General features: G+C 48.8%; 1 protein-coding gene across 1 annotated transcript in view; it reads right to left on the minus strand.

Annotated features, from left to right (window-relative positions):
- tnrc18 (trinucleotide repeat containing 18) overlaps nt 1-12,420 on the minus strand; it is a 32,475-nt gene extending 20,055 nt beyond the window's left edge. The window contains 6 exon segments of the mRNA XM_084677245.1: nt 1,139-1,846; nt 1,849-2,964; nt 3,046-3,150; nt 4,009-4,128; nt 10,105-10,439; nt 12,192-12,420. Of these exon segments, the coding sequence (XP_084533371.1) occupies nt 1,139-1,846; nt 1,849-2,964; nt 3,046-3,150; nt 4,009-4,128; nt 10,105-10,312 (2,257 nt within the window). The 5' untranslated portion in view covers nt 10,313-10,439; nt 12,192-12,420.
- Between the last annotated feature and the right edge of the window lie 7,482 nt (nt 12,421-19,902).

Raw genomic sequence — 19,902 nt, forward strand, 5'->3', positions numbered from 1 at the left:
CTGTAATGACATGTTTAATGCAACGAGGGGGAGAGGGAGGGAGGAGAGAGGGAGACAGGGAGGAGAGAGAGAGATAGGGAGGAGAGAGAGAGAGACCACAGGGGGGCCTGGAGCGATGTATGGCAAGAGCAGTAAACCAACATACAAGAAAACTGAGAGGGGATGAGAGAGAGAGGTAGAGACCATCAGGGAAAGACAGAGAGAGAGAGAGAAAGACCAAAAGGGAAAGACAGAGAGACAGCATAAGGGAAAGACAGAGACAGAGAGAGAGATAGAGACCGTGAGAGGAAGAGACAGAGGAGAGACAGATATCAGAGAGAGGGAGATGTAGTAGAATGACCTTGGTGTAGTAAAACATGTGGTAAAATGGGAGGAGTACTGTACAGAAAGACATGACATTAATAAACAGTGTACCCTGTAACACTACTGCAGTATCCACTCTGTACACTACAACTATTACAGCACTCCAGTCCCTCCTGATTTAGCATCAGCCTCTGGATGCTGGTGATGTGGACACATGGCGTATAGAGGGGCAGAGAGGGGCAGAGAGGGGCAGAGAGGAGCAGAGAGGAGCAGAGAGGAGCAGAGGGGGGCAGAGAGGAGCAGAGAGGAGCAGAGAGGAGCAGAGAGGAGCAGAGAGGGGCAGAGAGGAGCAGAGAGGGGCAGAGAGGAGCAGAGAGGAGTAGAGAGGGGCAGGGAGGGGCAGAGAGGAGCAGAGAGGAGCAGAGAGGGGCAGAGAGGAGCAGAGAGGAGCAGAGAGGGGCAGAGAGGGGCAGAGAGGGGCAGAGAGGAGTAGAGAGGAGCAGAGAGGAGTAGAGGGGGCAGAGAGGAGCAGAGAGGAGCAGAGAGGAGCAGAGAGGAGTAGAGAGGGGCAGGGAGGGGCAGAGAGGAGCAGAGAGGATAAGAGAGGAGTAGAGGGGGCAGAGAGGAGCAGAGAGGAGCAGAGAGGAGCAGAGAGGAGCAGAGAGGGGCAGAGAGGAGCAGAGAGAGGGCGAGAGAGAGGGGCAGAGAGGAGAGAGAGAGGAGAGAGAGGAGAGAGAGAGAGAGAGAGAGAGAGGAGCAGAGAGGGGCAGAGAGGGGCAGAGAGGGGCAGAGAGGGGCATAGAGGAGTAGAGAGGGGCAGGGAGGAGCGCCTCACCTTTGACCCCGCCCAGCAGGGGGAGGGCTCTCTGTGTGTCCGTGGGGCCACTCTGCTTGCTGCTGTCCCTCTGCCTCGCCACAGCAACCGCTATACCCACAGGCGGGTGACGCACCTCCCCCTCCCCCTCCCGCCCAAAGGAGCGTGCGCTGTCAGGGCGTTCCTGCTCCCTCTTCAGCTGGGGGGGCACCACCCTCAGCCCCCCCGCCCGGTCCCCCCCACCTCCTGCCTCCCCCCTCATGCTCCCCAGGCCCCCAAAAGGCCCGCGGCCATCTGCAGCCTGTCTGGAGGACCCCGGGGAGTCAGAGGGGAAAGTGCCGCTGTATTTGATCAGGCTCTGCATAGCAGACACCTCCCCCGGCTCGGGGCCCGGCCCCCCCCCTGGTCCACCTCCACCTGCGGGTCTGTAGAGGGCAGAGGGGTCCAGGTACCGGCGCTGTTGCCCCTCCTCAGCTCCACGCTGGGCCGAGCTGGCCTGTGGGTGGTGTGTGTGTCCGTGTTGGGAGGGGTGAGTGAGAGGAGAGTGCGGTGTGTGTGAGGTGTGGGGTGAGTGCGAGGGGTGCGAGTGGGCCGTGGGGGCGTGGAAGGGCTGGGTGTGTGCGTGCTGGGCTGCCAGAGCAGCCATGTGACTTGTAGCGTAGTTGGCCATTGGGCTGATGGGGTTCCATTTGGACTCCACCCCCGCCCGCTCCAGACCCAATCGCATGGGGAGTCCGGGCTGAACCGGGATTGGCTGGAGTACGTGTCAGAGGGCGGGCCACGCTTCATGGCCAAGCTGCTTGAGCGAATCACAGAGCCCTCCTCTCTCTGATTGGACAGTTCACCAGTAAGGAAAGAACTGGTGGGCTCCATCATCGTCCTCTCTTGAAACCTGTAGCGCTCTCTCTCCCCCTCTCTCTCCCTCTCCCTCTCTCGCTCCCTCTCTCTCTCCCCCTCTCGCTCCCTCTCTCGCTCCCTCTCTCGCTCCCCCTCTCGCTCCCCCTCTCGCTCCCTCTCTCGCTCCCTCTCTCGCTCCCTCTCTCGCTCTCTCTCTCGCTCCCTCTCTCTGTGTTTTTCTTGCTTGTTGTCCCGCGCCTGTGAGGCGATCTGGATAGGCCCCGCCCTCTCGTCGTAAACCTCCACGGAAGGCACGTATGTTGGCGCGCTCACACGCTGCTCCCTGATTGGCTCCCGTGGCGTAGGGGGGCGGGGGAGGGCCAGGCCTGCGGGGGGGCCCCTGTAGGAGATGTGTAAGGTTCCGACGGGCGTGGCCACAGAGTCGTTCCTCCTCGGCCTGTCTGAGAGAGGCGCTGGGCTGGGCTCCTCCTCCTGACCCCCCCTGCTGTCTGGCTCCAGGCCGGGGTAGCGGCCAGTAAAGCGCCCCCCAGGGAGGAAGCAGGGCTGGGGGGGAGCTCTGGGTCGGGGCTCCCCTGGAGTGGGCAGGGGCTGGGAGTGGAAGGACCAGCCCTGATCCCTCTCTTTGTCCCTCTCTCTTTCACTGTCTCTCTCCCTCTCCCTGTCTCTCTCCCTCTCCCTGTCTCTCTCTCTTTCCCTCTCCCTCTCCCTGTCTCTCTCTCTTTCCCTCTCCCTCTCCCTGTCTCTCTCCTTGTCTCTCTCTTTGTCTCTTTCCCTCTCTCCGCTCCTCGCCCTGCGATCTTCCTCGGTCCTGCTGTCTTGGGTCAAGTCTACAACGCTGTTCTGGTGGGTCTCCTCTCTGGACCTCTCCCCCCTGTAAGGCCTGTCTCGCCCCCCCTCACGGGGGTTCCTCTGGGGGGGCGTGGCACCAGGGCGAGCCTGAGAGGGGTGGAGGGAGGGCTGGCTTATGGACGCAGGCAGGTAGAAACCCTCTGGAAAACCAAACACATCCAACATTAGAACCAGAGTGCAGAGTGTGAGTGTGAGTGTGTGTGAGAGTGGGCCCCACTGACCTTGGTGGGAGTCATAGAGAGGGTGCTGAGCCAGGGAGGGGGGCTCAACATGCCCCAGGGGCAGGTAGGGACTGGGGTACAAACCACCAGGGAGAGGAGGGTACCCTGGAGAGACAACACACAGTATGAAACAACGTACACACACACACACAAACAGGCCAGTATATACACACACAGTCACATGTCGACACCCACACACACTCAGACACCAACACACACAGTGTGACTGGAGTCTGCCTGTGAGGCAGCTGCTGCTCTCAGAGACCAGGTCTTAATATAGAGGCAGGACCAGAGTGTCAGGCTAACCCTAACCGCTAGCAAGGCCATGCCAGGAACCAAGTGGAGGTGTGTGTGTGGGGGGAGGGGGGCATTCCCACACACCATTCCGAGGAGACTTCAGAGACGTCCCTGTCATTCCTGCACACCGACAGGAGAGAGACGACAGTAAAGAGAGACGGGCAGCATCGGACACTTGCCAGATGAGAGAGGGAGAGGGAGGGAGGGTGGAGAAAGAGCGAGACGAGAGAGGCAAGGGAGGGAGGGAGGCGAAGAGAGTGGAAGAAGAGTAAGAGAGAGAGATATGTAGGCCATGTCTCTAAAGACTGTGGTCAGTGGAGCTGCAGGCAGGGGGGAGACCAGGGGGGAGACCAGGGGGGAGACCAGGGGAGGCAGAGCCAGCAGAGCGCAGGTGGGGGGCGCTGTCATGGCAGAGCAGACCAGAAGAAGAAGGAGAGAAGGACCATGATGGAAAAGAGAGAGAAGAAGAAGACAGGAGAGAGGCAGAAACAGTGGAACAGAGGGCGTGGAGGCTGAATACTGGGGAAGGTTTCTAACGCAGTGACCTTCCCCAGCCCTAGGCACTGACACACTAATACTGCATGAAAGGGAGGGGTTATATGAATCAGTTAGTCTGTGGATACGTGCAAACGCTCCTCTGTGTGTGTGTGTGTGTGTGAGTGTTACCTTCGTGGGAGTGGGGGGCCCATAGTTGAGCCATCTGCAGGCTGCTGGGATTGGCTGATCGGTACGCAGGGTCAGAGGTCATGGGGGAGGGGCCAGGGTAGCCTGCCAGGAAGGCCTCGTCTGGAGGAGGAGACAGTTACCATGACAACCAGCACAACCACAAACCAAACAGGGAAACACCAAGGTCAGTCAGGTCAGTCCTCACGGGCCGTGTGTGTGTGTGTGTGTGTGTGTGTGTGTGTGTGTTGGTGTGTGTGGAATAGATCAATAGTTTTCACGTTTCAATGCAGTTCTCTGGTATAATCACATATCAATGTACTTTGACATCAAACATCACAATCAAAAACATCACAACCTTGACGACTAACGAGCTGAAACCAAAAATTATACAATGACCACAGCCAGAGGTTTCAATTCCCCCAAAATCTACCATTACCTCATATTTATGAATACGCTAGGGATCCACGAAAATATTTTTGCCCAAAACCGAAACTGGACATAATGTAACATTTTGCTGAAGGCTGAATTGGCTGCATCCACACAACCGTGTCACGTATCTCCGGGAAACAGTAGGTCAGGTCAAAACCCAAGTCTTTCAACAATTTTTTACATTCTAGCAGACGTTATACCAGTAAAGCCCAATCCAATTTAAAATATCTGTGCAAATAATCTGAAAGAATGTAACGTAGGCTACTCTGTACGCCTAAAACTATACAGTTCATTAAAAAGTAGCCTACATTGAAAAGTGAGCATCTAAGATCCATCTAAACGTGGATGAACCCATAACAGATGAATAATCGTCCTAGTTAGCCTACAGCTAGTTTTTCAGCAGTCTGTTTGACTACAGACCCTCAACATTTGCGTTGGCTAGGTGGCTGGTTGTAATGCCCGACTCGTTGCGGAACTAAACCCCGGGTGAACGTGTGGTAAAGTCGGCAAGATAAGACGAGACAACACTGACTGTCTACATATATATTCAAAATCTAACTTTAAACGGAACTTTTCCACGGTCCTTTTTGCGTCTCCCTCGGACACTCTCAAACCGCTTCCTCACAGCTGACGTTTGCTGCGTTCAAAAAGCGTGCGCGCGCATCACTCCACGCTGGTGCTATTTGATCACGTCCTAAAAAACGTATTTGTTCAGTAACATTTCTCGGTCTTTCACTTATTCGGTTTACCACAATCATTTCGGTTGCCGAACATTCGGCACATACCTAACACACACCCCTTCCCTGATCAAAACTACCCCAAGTGCTTGTACACGTGTGTGCGTGCGCAAGCAATCTGTATTGGTCCTGTGGGAATGCTAAAGGCCTGCTGTGCTCGCAGAGTATCTCTGAATCTAAACATACACAGGCACACACACACACACGAGCGTGAGTACACACAATGAACCACTCCCTGCATTCTAAATCAACAGCAAACACAGCCTTCAGAATAATCACACACACATACACACACACTCTTGTGTAGTATCCTCTGTACTCAAACACAGTGTAGGTGGAACATTCAATTCCTAGGCCTATTAAAAACTGATTTAGATGTGAAGTGTGTGTGTGTGTGTGTATAAATCACAGAGCTCAATACTCAGGGCACTGCATGAGTGTGTGATCACCGACATGTGCAAACAATTTTGTGTGTTTGCGATGAATACCCTTTGACTCAGCCTAACTGTGAAACCCTGCAGGAGTGCGCACACACACACACACACACACACACACACACACGTGACACGCCCACACACACACACACACACACACACACACACACACACACACACACACACACACACACACACACACACACACACACACACACACACACACACACACACGTGACACGCCCACACACACCATTAATTCATGCTAGTCAGTGTGCTATCCTGCAAGTGAGGTTCTCTCTTCAGAGAGCAACACAACCTCTCTAGAGATAGCTACTTTAAATAGAGGTGGAATAGAGAGAAGAGAAGCAGAGAGAGAAGATAACAGAAGACAAGAGAAGACAGTAAGACAGGAGGTTTCAGAACATTCGTTTAGGTGTTTGGGCATTTATAGTAATGTATTATTCATCATAGTGTGTGTTTTAAGATAAACGCACCACCTGCAGCAAAGGACACAGGAACAAACAGCACATAATGACATAATTAGGTGTGGTGAGAGCTGATCCCAGTTCCTCTCACTATGAACAGCTCTGTTAGGATGGTGAGAGCTGATCCCAGTTCCTCTCACTATGAACAGCTCTGTTAGGATGGTGAGAGCTGATCCCAGTTCCTCTCACTATGAACAGCTCTGTTAGGATGGTGAGATCTGATCCCAGTTCCTCTCACTATGAACAGCTCTGTTAGGATGGTGAGATCTGATCCCACCTCAGGCTAAACTACAGGATCTCTCACACACACACACACACACACAACAATATGGATCAATCTCAGCAGCACCACTGGCTCTACAGCAAACACAAATGATCAACACACACACACACACACACACACACAGTGAGGATGAAAAACACAATCCACAGTTTAACAATGCCTTCTTGCAACCCCCAGAGAGAAAGAGAGGCAAAGAGGGGGGGGGGCATCATTTCTCTCAAATGTATTTCATTTTCTCTCCGCTATACATCTCTCCCCCTCCTCGTCTCTCTCTTTCACACACACACACACACTTCAAAAACAGCGAGTTCCCGTTGTTGGTACACTCCCAATAGTGTGTGTGTACCTGTCTCAAAACACACAGGTTAGATCAGATAGGCTTCCCACACACACCCAGACACACCTATAACTGCCTTCCATCAGTAGCCCCATCAGCGCTGGTCAGGGTTAGCTGGGGGTTCTCCTCCTGTGTGACTGCGTCTGACGTCCAGTACAGCTCCTCACTGGCCGGCTTGCTAACTCCGCTCGTGTTAACACACACACACACGTGTGCAAACACAAACACGTACCGACACAAATGGATATGCTTCAAAAGGTGCACACACACACCTCCCAAGCACAACTCCAACTGTGGATGTACCTTTTAGCATGTGACATGTGACCTGCCAGCTCAGTTCTGCTCCAGGTTGTCAGTACAGGGTCTAGGATAGTACAGGGTCTAAGATAGTACAGGGTCTAGGATAGTACAGGGTCTAAGATAGTACAGGGTCTAAGATAGTACAGGGTCTAAGATAGTACAGGGTCTAAGATAGTACAGGGTCTAGGATAGTACAGGGTCTAGGATAGTACAGGGTATATGATAGTACAGGGTATATGATATGCTGTTAGCTAATGCTCTGGGTATTCTACATGCCATAACATGCTCATACAAGCGCGCACACACACACACACACACTGCTTTCCCACACAGGCCTTCAGTGTGTGTGTGTCGTTTGTCTGGCCGTGACAGGTTTATTGTAGAAGGGAGGCTGGGCTGTGTGCTCTCTTAAGGAGCCTGTTTTCTCCCCTGAAAGATTCAATTAATCTGAAACACGACATGTCTGTGGTGCATCAAAACACACATCTAAACACACACACACATCCAGCCAACATGAAATCGGCATGCTCACATTAGCACACAAGAATACCAAAGAAAATGGGTGGTCAGGAAAAGAGTGTGTGTGTGTGTGTGTGTGTGTGTCACTGAGTGTTTATGAGAGCCAGCAGATTTATCTAACCATGTATAAATTCATGTGGCTGTTGGAATAAATCTCAGTATGGAAAGACTCTGGAGAACTGTGGCACACAGGGCTTGTGTGCGTGTATGTGTAACAGAGGTGGTTCAAAAACCAAGCTGGACTGGGGGATAACTAACCATTGTGAAGTCTAAAGAGATGAACAGTCTTCCAAAGGCCCAGGCTAGTGCTAGGCTTTAGCTCGCCGAGTTGGCACTTTCCTCATACGAGAACCAACCCCAGCATCAATCCCTCCCGACAGATGGCTTCAATATGGTAGCGCTCCAGCACCTGTCCAATAGGACGTCTCCTGGACATAGCAGTCCTAGTCTGATTGGTCAGTGGGGACTTCTGGACCCAGGTCTAGCCTGGGAACAGGACAGCTGGGTGGGACACAGGCAGGGTCTGTTTCAGTTGGTTGTTTTTTTCTGTTGTCCGTTGCCATGGTGTCCTGGACAGAAAATTGAGTCCACAACAAACACTTTGAATGTTTGTGCTAAGTGCATTCCCCAAGTCCCTTCAAATATGATGATCAGCTACAGTAGATGGTTTTGGTAGCAATAGACTTTAGTCCAGCTTAATGGCCTGTATCACAGGGCAGTGTGTTCTGTGTGGATGGAACGGCACTCCTGTCCAAAGAGATATAGAAGCGAGAGAGAGAGGGTCACAGTGTGGGCAGAACAGACTGAGTGCCCCCCTTTCCCAGGGAGCAGCAGCGAGGGGAGGGGAGGAGGCCGGGGTGGTAGAACAGCCTGTTTGGGCTGGCAGTATTGAACACATCTTACAACCATCCTGCCTCCCAACACTTAGCTGCTTTCACAGCCAACGCTTTAAGCTCATTTTTAACACAGGACTTGCAGCAAAATGGCCTCACACACACACAAAAACATGCACACACAAACTCCTCTCCGCACACACACACAAACCCTCACACAAAAGCAATTCCTCCACACAGATCGGACCATTAAACAGACCAATGTTTCCAGGTCATTTTAGAACCAGAGCAACAGTGAAAGTACCATCACTTTGGCTTTGATACCCTGCAATAAATCCGTAAAAATGCACTCCCAGCACTCTCTCCATCACACACACATTTTACCATGAACACACCACACCAGTTGCACCAGTTTTGATCCTGATTTATCTGAGTATTAAGTAATGTTATTCCAGTGTGTGCGCCTGCCTGCATGTCTGCGTACGTCTGTGTTTATGTACGTCTGTGTGTGTGTGTGTGTCTGCCAGCGTAGGTGTGTGCGTGTAAGTGTAACATCATACACGCTCTCATACAGGGTCCATGGATAGAGAGCCTACTGGAGCATCAAGCTCTCATACTGGGTCCATGGATAGAGAGCCTACTGGAGCGTCAAGCTCTCATACAGGGTCCATGGATAGAGAGCCTACTGGAGCATCAAGCTCTCATACAGGGTCCATGGATAGAGAGCCTACTGGAGCATCAAGCTCTCATACAGGGTCCATGGATAGAGAGCCTACTGGAGCATCATCTCATACAGCCTGACAGAATCTGCCATCTTCAGCTGGGACTGCCCCACCCCCTCAACATGCATACATCCACACACACGCTCACAGTTACAACCCCACACACACACACACCCAACCCCCTCCCCCCCCCAAACACACACACGGCTGGTGCTACTGACTAAAGCAGTGATAGGGATGTCACAGCATAAAGATGGTCTGAGAAGCAGAGACCACCTGATTCTGGTCAACCTTACGAAAGGCCTAGTTCAGAAAGAGCTGATTTTACCACAGCAATATGCTCTTGCGCGCTCTCTCTTTCTCTCACACACACACACACACCACTTCCCAACAGCACCAGGAGTGCTCTGTGCTCTTCACAGCCTGATCGAGGTCACAACTTTTTTTCTTTTTTTTTTTCTTTTTTTTTTACACCTGTTCACAGAGCTCTAAGCATGCAAAAAACACATATTTATACACTTAGGACTTCACTCCCACCGGGAAGACTAGATCCACTGAAGAACAGTGTGTTTACACTGACCTGTACTACAGCAATAGGCTACCACTGAGACAAGATCCATCACATCCACAAGACCCGCTTGGGTGTGTGTTTCGTAGCGCTTGCCGTAGAACCATTTCTCGGCCATTACAAACCATCCTCGAGAGCAAAACACAAGCAGCACATTTCATATTTTTACGGGTAAAATCTTACTGTGTTTGTCTATTTTAGCTCGTCACTAACCGCGTCCACGGCCCTACTTTTCTGGAATGGGGGACTTAAAAGGCTTCTCTTCCGAAGAGTCAGTTTACAGCCATTTGATGAAAAGCCTAACCGCTCATCATACACTGAACTGTAATCATGTCCGCAACCTTAAGTTAATTTGTGGTATGTTAGTGACCGTACATCTTGAAGCAGTTGCTGTCCATTCAACTTACTGGCATTGCTCATGCAGGTCAAATAGATAGCTCACTTACTATGATGTTGATGTAGGTTAATGGCCGATGGCATGAATTTCCCAGAATGGAGAGGCGGCGGATGCCCCGAGCCCAAGTGGCCGGGCGAGGGAGGGAATCTCCCGGCTGCAGCAGCGGCTCCGAGTCGGTGAGACTCCATGGCGATCCCAGCCAGCAGCGGCGGTGGGACGTGGACGGATCGGGGGGGACCGAAATCTCTGCCATCCATTATCCACAACTGGTAAACTTATGTAAAAGAAACAGTCCGTTTTGGATATTCCGAAAAAGCCACGGTTGAGCTAAAATACCTCTAGATCTCCAAGCGAATCCGAATCCTTTTCAGTCATCCCACTGACCTATAAAAACACGAGGAAAAATAATTTGACACAGAATCGACAAGAGGTCAGATTGAGCAAAGTGCTGTAAACAGATGGTTTGAGGATTTCGTCGTTTTCTGTGGAACGCTCGGCCCATTAAACGGCCAATGACGCAGTTTAGAAAAACACTTTAAAAACTAAATTTAGTACATTCGTTGAAACGTGCAGAGAGCTCAAGACTATATTCGGTTTTAATCTATATTGCTGTCGTTTACAATTTCTTCCATAAGGAACTAATCTAATGAGTTTCGAACCGTAAGCTTTCCCTCCCCCCACCACATACCCGACCGTTCAGCCGTTCCAGGGCTACGCTTCTTGGGCTACAGGCACAGAAGCTTCGCCGTATTTAGCTCGAGAGGCAGGGACGCTCTCCGCCTTTAGATTCAAGTCGCCCCAGTTAAAACACACATTGTCAAATTGCCATGGATACATTTTGATTTCTGTGTCAAAACCCTGCGGTCTACTGAACCCTGTAGGGCTATAAACAACAACGATTCCCGATGTAAACTAATAGCCTACACATAAATATCTAAGGAGCATCAAATATAAATTTGAAACTGTTTAAAAATAAATAGGGTTGACCTGACTAGTGTTAAAAAGGTGGGTTTGTGGTGTGTAGTTCACTATTGATGCGGATTTAAGGCCATATGTCTCAAACATAGACACGGGTGCAGCCCATAGAGAAATCAAAACAGCCCGTTTATATTGGGCTGTTTCACCCAACTCCCCGGTAACGTTTGATTAAGGATTTAGGCCAAAAATATAAACCGAAACAAGTCGCCACAGCCCTTTACATGGTGACGGATTATACATCCTTTACAACAAATTGCAAGTTAGCCTATTGTTAATTCTGTTCTATTTGTGTTAATGAAAATAGGCAAGTAAGTAGCGTTAAGTGACGCATAAAAGCATCGAGAACCGAAGGTGGTCAGCTTGTCGAGTTATTTTCATTTCAAAACCTTAACGGTTTTGGGCTACTGTTCAGTACTGTTCATTCTGATTAAGCGACAGGCCTATATATTCTACACATGTTTTGATTGAGATGTGATATAATAGTACAATTAAAACTCATTCCAGTCCATAGACTGCACGGCACTGGCTAAGCAAATGTTTAGGGTAGCCATCCACTCTTACATTTCAGAAAGTCCAGGCGGCTTAATTTACCATCGTTTGGAACAATACCAATTATAGTTAAATGAACAAATAACCAGCAACATATTTCACCAAAGTAGGCTAAGTTTAAAATAAGAATTAACCTTAAAAGTGAACAAGCCGCGGGCTGCATAGATCACACCATAGCTCGTGATAGCCTACACGGGCGGACGAACCAAATAAAGACTCTGGGAATTAGGTTATGTTTGGGAGAAATTGGTTATCCGACATAATTCTACAGTCAATTCTATAATGGCAATGACAGGTTGGTGAATTGTTTTTTTCTACTAGTTTTGAGTCTCGGAAGGAAAGGCTGCCCCGGCCACGTTTCAAAGTTTTCAGTTCTACGAACAACTCGCTACGTTAAAACTTTCTGGAAGGAAATGTCCCGAGATTAGGTGGATTCGCTGTCTATGCAAGACACAGCAAATCAATTTTGTTTCAGAATGATAGTGCTGGGACCATCTCCCCGCCTTTTTACTTCACAACAACATAGCTTGCAGGCTAATAACAGAATTGTATCAGCTTTATAAGTATCGACTGTATGACACCGCTTCAGAAAACATGTCGTCCTCTTACTTGAACAGGAAAGTATGAAGAAGAAAATGTTTTAAATCTTCTCAAAATCCGAGCGTTTGTGAAAAGATTTGGAGTAGTCCATTAGGCTACAGGCCTGTCCGAAGGTACGCTATGGGATAACATTGGGGGATGAGGCCCCCCTCGCGCTTCTGTAAACTCTTCTGCAATGAAACAAGCATTGTTTTACAAGGCCCGCCCCTCTCCACCAAGAGCTACACGCTCCACGGCAAATTCTTTGATTGGCTGAGAACAGTGTCAATCGCCTCGATGTAAACACTTTGGCTTCTCGCCAGTTCTATAAAACCAATTATGGTCCAAGGAGGTTGAGCCGTTTCAAGGTCCCCTCTTCCTTCAAGATGAATGATCAAAACAAGTAAAGGGAATTTGGGAGAGGCGGTTTCCAGGCAAGTCCCCTATTCCGTACTGATTCAAATAGGCAGGAACGCGCGAGAACGCAGATCAGATATTCTGGCCGGTCAGGTTTGACAGACAGGCGGGAAGGGTTATTATTTTTTTATTTTTTTTAAATAGCCTATGAAGGGCGGATTGTTAAAATAAACCATGTATAGATCAGCCTCCAGTTTAAGCTGAACTGGCCTGTGGATTTGACACCATGTTTTAAGGGTTGAGTTCCTGCTTCATTCCTGCGCACAGGGGACAGAAACTACAACCATCAGATAGTCTGAACTATTAGGATGTAGCCAGGCGGGCTATAGGCTACAACTCACAGTCTCTGTGGCCTATATGTTAATACGTGGGGCTACAACTCAGCAGCGTATGTGGTTTCTTATCACCCCACCCCCACCCCCACCCCACCCCACTCCAAAAAAAACAATACAAAGATTTATGAACACCCGTGATTGATCACAAGACATGACAAAACATAGGTGGGGTGGTTGGCTCAAATAGGGTTGCCATAGTGAGAAGCCAGCACGGGGCCCGAGCATGGAATTAGCATTAGAAGATCAAGTGTGAGGACTCATTCTGACCATTATGCAGAACCGAGAGAGCGAGGGGGTGACGACCTTTATAACACGGAACGTGTGAATCCACGTCCAAAACTCTCACATTAATTCCATATCTTTAGCGTGGCGTGGGGGGGCTCCCTGCTTAGAGTCCCCACGTAGCCTACCTTCTGATTTAACTGCATTTCAATGTTACAAAAATGTTGATCCAAAAAAAGAAAAGAAAAAACACTGGGCTGTTTCAAAATACCCATGTCAAGTTCCCGTGAAACGGTTTCAAGGTACCCCCACCCCCGCGATAGAACAGTAGAGGGAGAGGAGACCGAGACGGGAATGGAACTAGGAGAAGCCATTACTAACCAAGACGAGACCGGCTCATCTCAGTAATAGTCTCTGTCTAATTAAAACAACCGATCAAGTAGACTACAATTTGCGACTGGACGGACAAACAGCGGCACGAACCTGGCACCGCAGTGACCGTGCATGCGCATATCCTGCGAGCTCCAGACTGGACGAACGAGTAAGGATCTTCTCCGGGACGCTCCACACTCTCACCCCGCTGACCCCTCTGCTTGCTCCGCCTGGCACCTTTGCAGGACCAGGGAGAGAATCACCAGGCAGGGGTCTGAGGGATGTGCTCCCGGAGAGTCCGTGGGGAAAACGCTTTTGTCCCCTCTCGTTCAGGCCGGGATCTCAGACAGCAGACTGAGATGAGGCCCTTTGTTGTCTTTCCTTCATGCGCGAGAAGATTAGAGTTTCTTGTCATTACAGTTTGTTTTCTCCGCACATCATGAAATGCAACTATGTTGTGGCCTAAGGTGGGTAGCTCATGTAAAATATTTTGTTGATTAAATTCTTACGTTTGCAAATACTTTGCAATGATACGTTGTTGCGTGTGTTGTCATTATGTTATGGATTCCCATGTCATTCATTGATTTGTATCACCAATAGGCCTATGAAAATGTAAATACACTGTAAGCATTAATAAACATAATAAACCAACAAAGAACATAAAAAACAAGCCTTCAGACCTACATTTATGGCATGGCATTATAGTTTACAAATAGGCTACAAATCCCCAATGATCACTCACACTAACTCTTTTGATAGGCTAATATTTCTTAATAGCCTTTTACGCATTTGTATGGCTACTTTGATTAATGATTCCGGGCTACTACCTACATGTAGCCTACAAAAAAGGTCAACAGAGACTAAATGGAAATGCCCAACCATTGAATAGTTTTTAACGTTACAATAGCCTGTATAATAATATCGATAGGCAACATATTTGAAGTCTATATATAATATATATATAATTATGGTGTGTGTATAGTAAAGGTTGTCAATTATTACATGCTGTAAAGCCACTAATTACGAAGATTACTCGAGTCTCTGCGGGTAGGTAGATTACGCCAGACACCGGTTTCGTTTCTCCCTGCCAGCGGCATTCCGTGTCTCCTGGTCCAGATACTCTTCACACGCTGCTCCGCTACGGCGGTTGCTGCTGCTCACCGGTGACATTAGCGATTTAATAGCACACACATTTAAATAGCAAATTCTAGCGAAAACGTACACATTCGACAAATAGTTGAAATTCCACACGTATACTAGGACCTTATTAAAATAGCATTGAGAGAGTTTATGCTCCTATAACCTGACACGCTATTAACAAAATGTGCCTGGGTGGAATGTTTGTAATTGTTGTCGTTTTTAAAAACCACATTAAGACACAATTTGGCCAGCTACAGATAGGGTTCTGTGATTTGATATTCTTCCAGTAGGGCTACTAATATTTAGCGCTTGATAAACCCACGCTAACCACAGAAATTTGATATGCAGCTGTTAGTGTGTCCTTGTTATGTCAGTGAGCTTTATCAGTTAAGTATCAAGTAAATTATTTGGCAACCAGAGTCACCTGAACATGTGCTCTTCCTTGGGTCAAATGTTCACATGAAATGTCTAGGTAATATTTACTTACAAAAATCCCATGTAAAGAAAGTTTAGTAGACCACCAACTGCCACACGCACATACTCAGACAGGAGCAGCAGGCACATTTTTCCTTGCACATATTCATCATTCTTATTATCAGACAGAATTCTGACTGGGTGAGAATAAGGGCTATTCTACATTGTTTGAACACATTCAGTCGGTCAGTTCACAGCTGGACACGCTTGGTAGCCAGGGGAGAAAAATATATTTATGAATGATTGATGTGAGGGTATGGTGTGGCGATTCACATCCCCTCACTGCACTCCACACACACACACACACACACACGCACACACACACACACACACACACACAGGCCTGCTTCCCCCACCCCTCACCCTGACCCCTTGATGGAACAAACACGCCACTCAGATGACTGACATCAACATCTTCCATCTACCCGCCCCATGAGGTACCTGTCAATCAACACCAACCACAGTGACGCATGGGGGGAGGGGTGGGGGGAGGGGTGGTGGGAGGGGAGAGGAGAGGAGAAAGGGGAACTGGAGAACAGAGGAGAGGAAAGGGGTAAAAGAGGAGAGGGAGGAGAGGATATAAAGAAAGCCAGAGGGGGTGAAAGAAGGAAGGGTGAGATGTGAAAGGATAGGTGAGGAGAGGTGAGGAGGAGAGGTGAGGAGGGGTGAGGAGGAGAGGTGAGGAGGAGAGGTGAGGAGAGGTGAGGAGGAGAGGTGAGGAGGGGTGAGGAGGAGAGGTGAGGAGGAGAGGTGAGGAGGAGAGGTGAGGAGGAGAGGTGAGGAGGGGTGAGGAGGAGAGGTGAGGAGGGGTGAGGAGGAGAGGTGAGGAGGGGTGAGGAGGAGAGGTGAGGAGGGGTGAGGAGGAGAGGTGAGGAGGAGAGGTGAGGAGGAGAGGTGAGGAGGGGTGAGGAGGGGAGGGTGAGAGGTGAGGTGTGTCGTGCAGAAGGCTGCTATGGGGAGTACTGAACACAAACAGATGAGAGAGATGGGCCTATTTTTTGTTTCCAGGACAATGATTTGACTACAAAGATTTAACTGCTTCAGTTTGTGTGATTTGGAGGGAACTAAACTGTGTGAGTCCTTTGCGATGTGACCTTGGTGAGTGTGCTCCAGTTTGACACTGAGAGTCCACCAGGGTAGAGGAACTCTGGTCCACTGAAAAACCACCATCAGCAGAACATGAGGCAGACACTTTACACGGCCCTCTGATGTTCATGTAGATAGAGTGAATGCTGCCACACACATACGTATACCAATACCGACGTACGCAAGTAAGCACACACCCACCCACAGCCCCTCCATCACAGCGCACAGCCCTCAGTGGGTGTGTCAGCACATGCTCATCTGATTGGTTGAAGTCAAGGCAGCAGAGCTCTCATTGGCAGTGAGGAGAGTTTGCACTGAACACTGAGAGCAGAGTGACGAGAGAATTGTGAGGGAGGTGTGTGTGTTTTCTGTGTGTGTGATTTTTTTCTGCATGTGTGAAAGAGAGATCTTAGTTCATTAATGTTGAATACACCCACTTCTCCTGTTGCTATCTCCCAGCTGTGTGGGGATATAAAGGCAGGAGACACACAGAGGTGACACTCTCACTCACCACAGGACTCGTGTTGCCCGGGTGATAGGTGTCTTGTGTGAGGGGGCGTTTGAACTTGTCTTCAGACTAGGATCTGCAGCCGGTCTGTGTTTGTCTGCAGAGGAAGCAGCAGCAGAAGAATAGGGGGACTGGATGGGTTCCTTTCTATTTCCAGATCCTTTTATCTCTCTCTCTCTCTCTCTCTCTCTCTCTCTCTCTCTCTCTCTCTCTCTCTCTCTCTCTCTCTCTCTGTCTCTCTCTCTGTCTCTCTCTCTCTCTCTCTCTCTCTCTCTCTCTCTCTCTCTCTCTCTCTCTCTCTCTCTCTCTCTCTCTGTCTCTCTCTCTCTCTCTCTCTCTCTCTCTCTCTCTCTCTCTCTCTCTCTCTCTGTCTCTCTGTTAATCTCTCTCTGTTATATCTCCCTCTCTCACCTTTCTTCCGCTCGCTCGTCCTTGTACTTTCAGACTCTCCTGTGTGTCTTGTACTACACCTGAAGTTAGTATGCAGAATGACAATCCATCTGACAAATATTAGCTTAGAGATATCCCTCTGCTAGCATAAGGTGTGTATCAGAATACCCAGTGCATATCAATTAGCCATATATTATTCATGCTGACAACACACTGAATGATACATCACAGTCTTTTCATTTCAGGGATGTTCACTGATGTGGTACAGAAAGTGAAACACTGTGAAACTACACACTGTCCTCTCTCTCTTTCTCTCTCTCTCTCTCTCTCTCTCTCTCTCTCTCTCTCTCTCTCTCTCTCTCTCTCTCTCTCCCCCTCTCTCTCTCTTTCTCTCTATCTCTCCCTCTCCCTCCCTCCCTCTCTCCCTCTCTCTCTCTCTCACTCTCTCTCTCTCTCTCTCTCTCTCTCTCTCTCTCTCTCTCTCTCTCTCTTTCTCTCTCACACACACACACACAGTTGTGACACAGTTTCTGACAATCAGAGAACATAAGCTCATGATCATCAGAACTGCTGACCTGAACGAGGATAAGAAAGATTGGAGGGGGGAGGGAGGGGGGGGGGGAGGGGGGGGGGGAGAGGGGGGAGGAGGAAGGGAGGAGGAGGAAGGGCAGGAGTTAGATGGACTTTGACCCAAGATCGCCACCTGGTGGAGAAGCAAAGACAACAACCACCACACGATTTTATCTTTAACACTCTAACACATCTCTCTCTCTCTCGCTCTCTCTCTCTCTCTCTCTCTCTCTCTCTCTTTCTCCATCCCCATTTCTTCACCTCCCTCGCTGTCTTTCACCCACTTCTCTCCTGTTTTACTGTCCTCCATCCCCCCTGCCTCTCCCTCTCCTTCTATCTCCTTCTGACCCTCCATGTTCTCCCTATGTGGAGCAGAGTGAGTAATGATCAGCCTCTCTATCACACACCAGAGACTATGCCCTGCAGCTACACCCAAAATTAGCTTTCCCAGGTTGACGCCCCCAACACACACACATACACAGATGACATATATAGGCTACACACAGTTTCAAGGTCACTTCCCTGTGTCTTTTAGAGAGTGAACCTGGGCTGCGTCAAACCTATACGTCCACATCAGGGAAACCTGCTTTTCCCTGTCCTGGTGATTTTACACAAGTGTAGGAAAGAGGAGGAAACAGAACGGACACGACGAGCCCATTATTTTAATAACAGCTCAACCCTATTCTATGTTAAGTATGTCTGCGTTAAAAGTCTGTTAAGAGGCGTTAATGACGTGCTCTCCCGATGCTCCGCTAGAGCGCTGGGAGGAATACGAATACGAAACCGTTTTTAAAATCAAGCTAAACCTTCTTTATTTCCTTTGATTGGGTCCGTCTGCTTGTCTTTCACAGCGATACTGTGCCCCCTGCTGGACACATGCCCACACTACAGTTGTGTCTGGTCAGCCCCTTCCAGTTAGGGCTTCTTCTAGTGTTGCAATGGGCGCATCAGTTTGGAGTCGAATATAAAAGATCTCTTTATTAACAGTAGCTGATAATGACAGAACTCAGTCTCGACAGAGTGATCTACTGGATCCCCTCTCTTTTAAGGGAGACCCGGGATCTATCAGAGAGCTGATATCCAATCACATTTCTCAACTTAAGCAAGGTGAAAAAGCAGTGCTTTTAGAATGATTCGTTTTCACTGTATTGAGTGTATTAACAGTGACACAGTGACACAGTGACAGACTCACTGTATGAGCAGTGAACTCCAGGTACAGGACACATATTGACTTCACTTCTCTCAGTTCCTCATTTACCAGTGTAAAGAATCATCTAACAATCACTGTCTTTTCTATTTCATGTCTTAGACAGTCAGTAACATCTATACTGTACAAAAGCTTGCAAAAGGTATTCACAACACAATTCCAGATTAATTAGAATACTGCAGTCAGTATAAAATATCTATATCTTAATATATTAATGGACACAGTAAACAATGTTCCCCTTTCAAATGCCGACAAGGAATAACCTCACAGAGACTGAAACAAACGTCAGAGAAACGGAGAGATGCAAAAAGATAAAGAGAGAGACAGGAAGAGAAAGTGATGGAGAGATATAGATACAGACAGCAAGAAGGCCACAGAAAGAGAGTAGAAGATGTACAGAAAAGCACACTAGGCAGTGTAACAGGGTAACAGGATAACATGTCGTATACAGAATGAGGTCAAGTCCCACACAGCATCCTGTTCATCATGCAGTCATGAAACAGTTAATGTCCTAAATGAGAGTCTTATGTATGGGTCTGTACACCACTTCAGTGTCATGACTGAAAAGGCATTCATGTGTACTTACTCAGAACCTTTCCACAGTGGAGAAAACAAGTGTGTCTTCCAAGGTGCAGGGTGTGAAGGATGAGGGTATTTACAAAGAACAAACAACACTCGGACTCAGGTCACAGGCCCAATCCTAGGTCTGGAGGTAGGTCTAGTCTGAGGTGTAGTCTTTAGTCTGCTTGTCTTAAACATTTTAATGATATAAACCTTTAATTTGTTTTTACATTCACAACTATACATTTGCAACTCTGGGTTCTAGGTGTACAGACATATGGCACGATTTCCACTCCAAGCCCCCCCCCAGGCCCATGAATGGAGCGAGGAGGTGAAAGCAGCCGTAGAATGGAGGGAAGTAGCTGTAGGTTACTGGGAGGGAAAACACCAGTATGATGTCACAGAAGAAACAGGAAGTGACACTGCAAACATGGAGGGCTGTCCTTCTCAGGGAGCTCT

Source organism: Hypomesus nipponensis, chromosome 17 (genome assembly GCF_054491055.1).
Source record: "Hypomesus nipponensis isolate SF chromosome 17, ASM5449105v1, whole genome shotgun sequence".
Lineage (NCBI taxonomy): Eukaryota > Metazoa > Chordata > Actinopteri > Osmeriformes > Osmeridae > Hypomesus > Hypomesus nipponensis.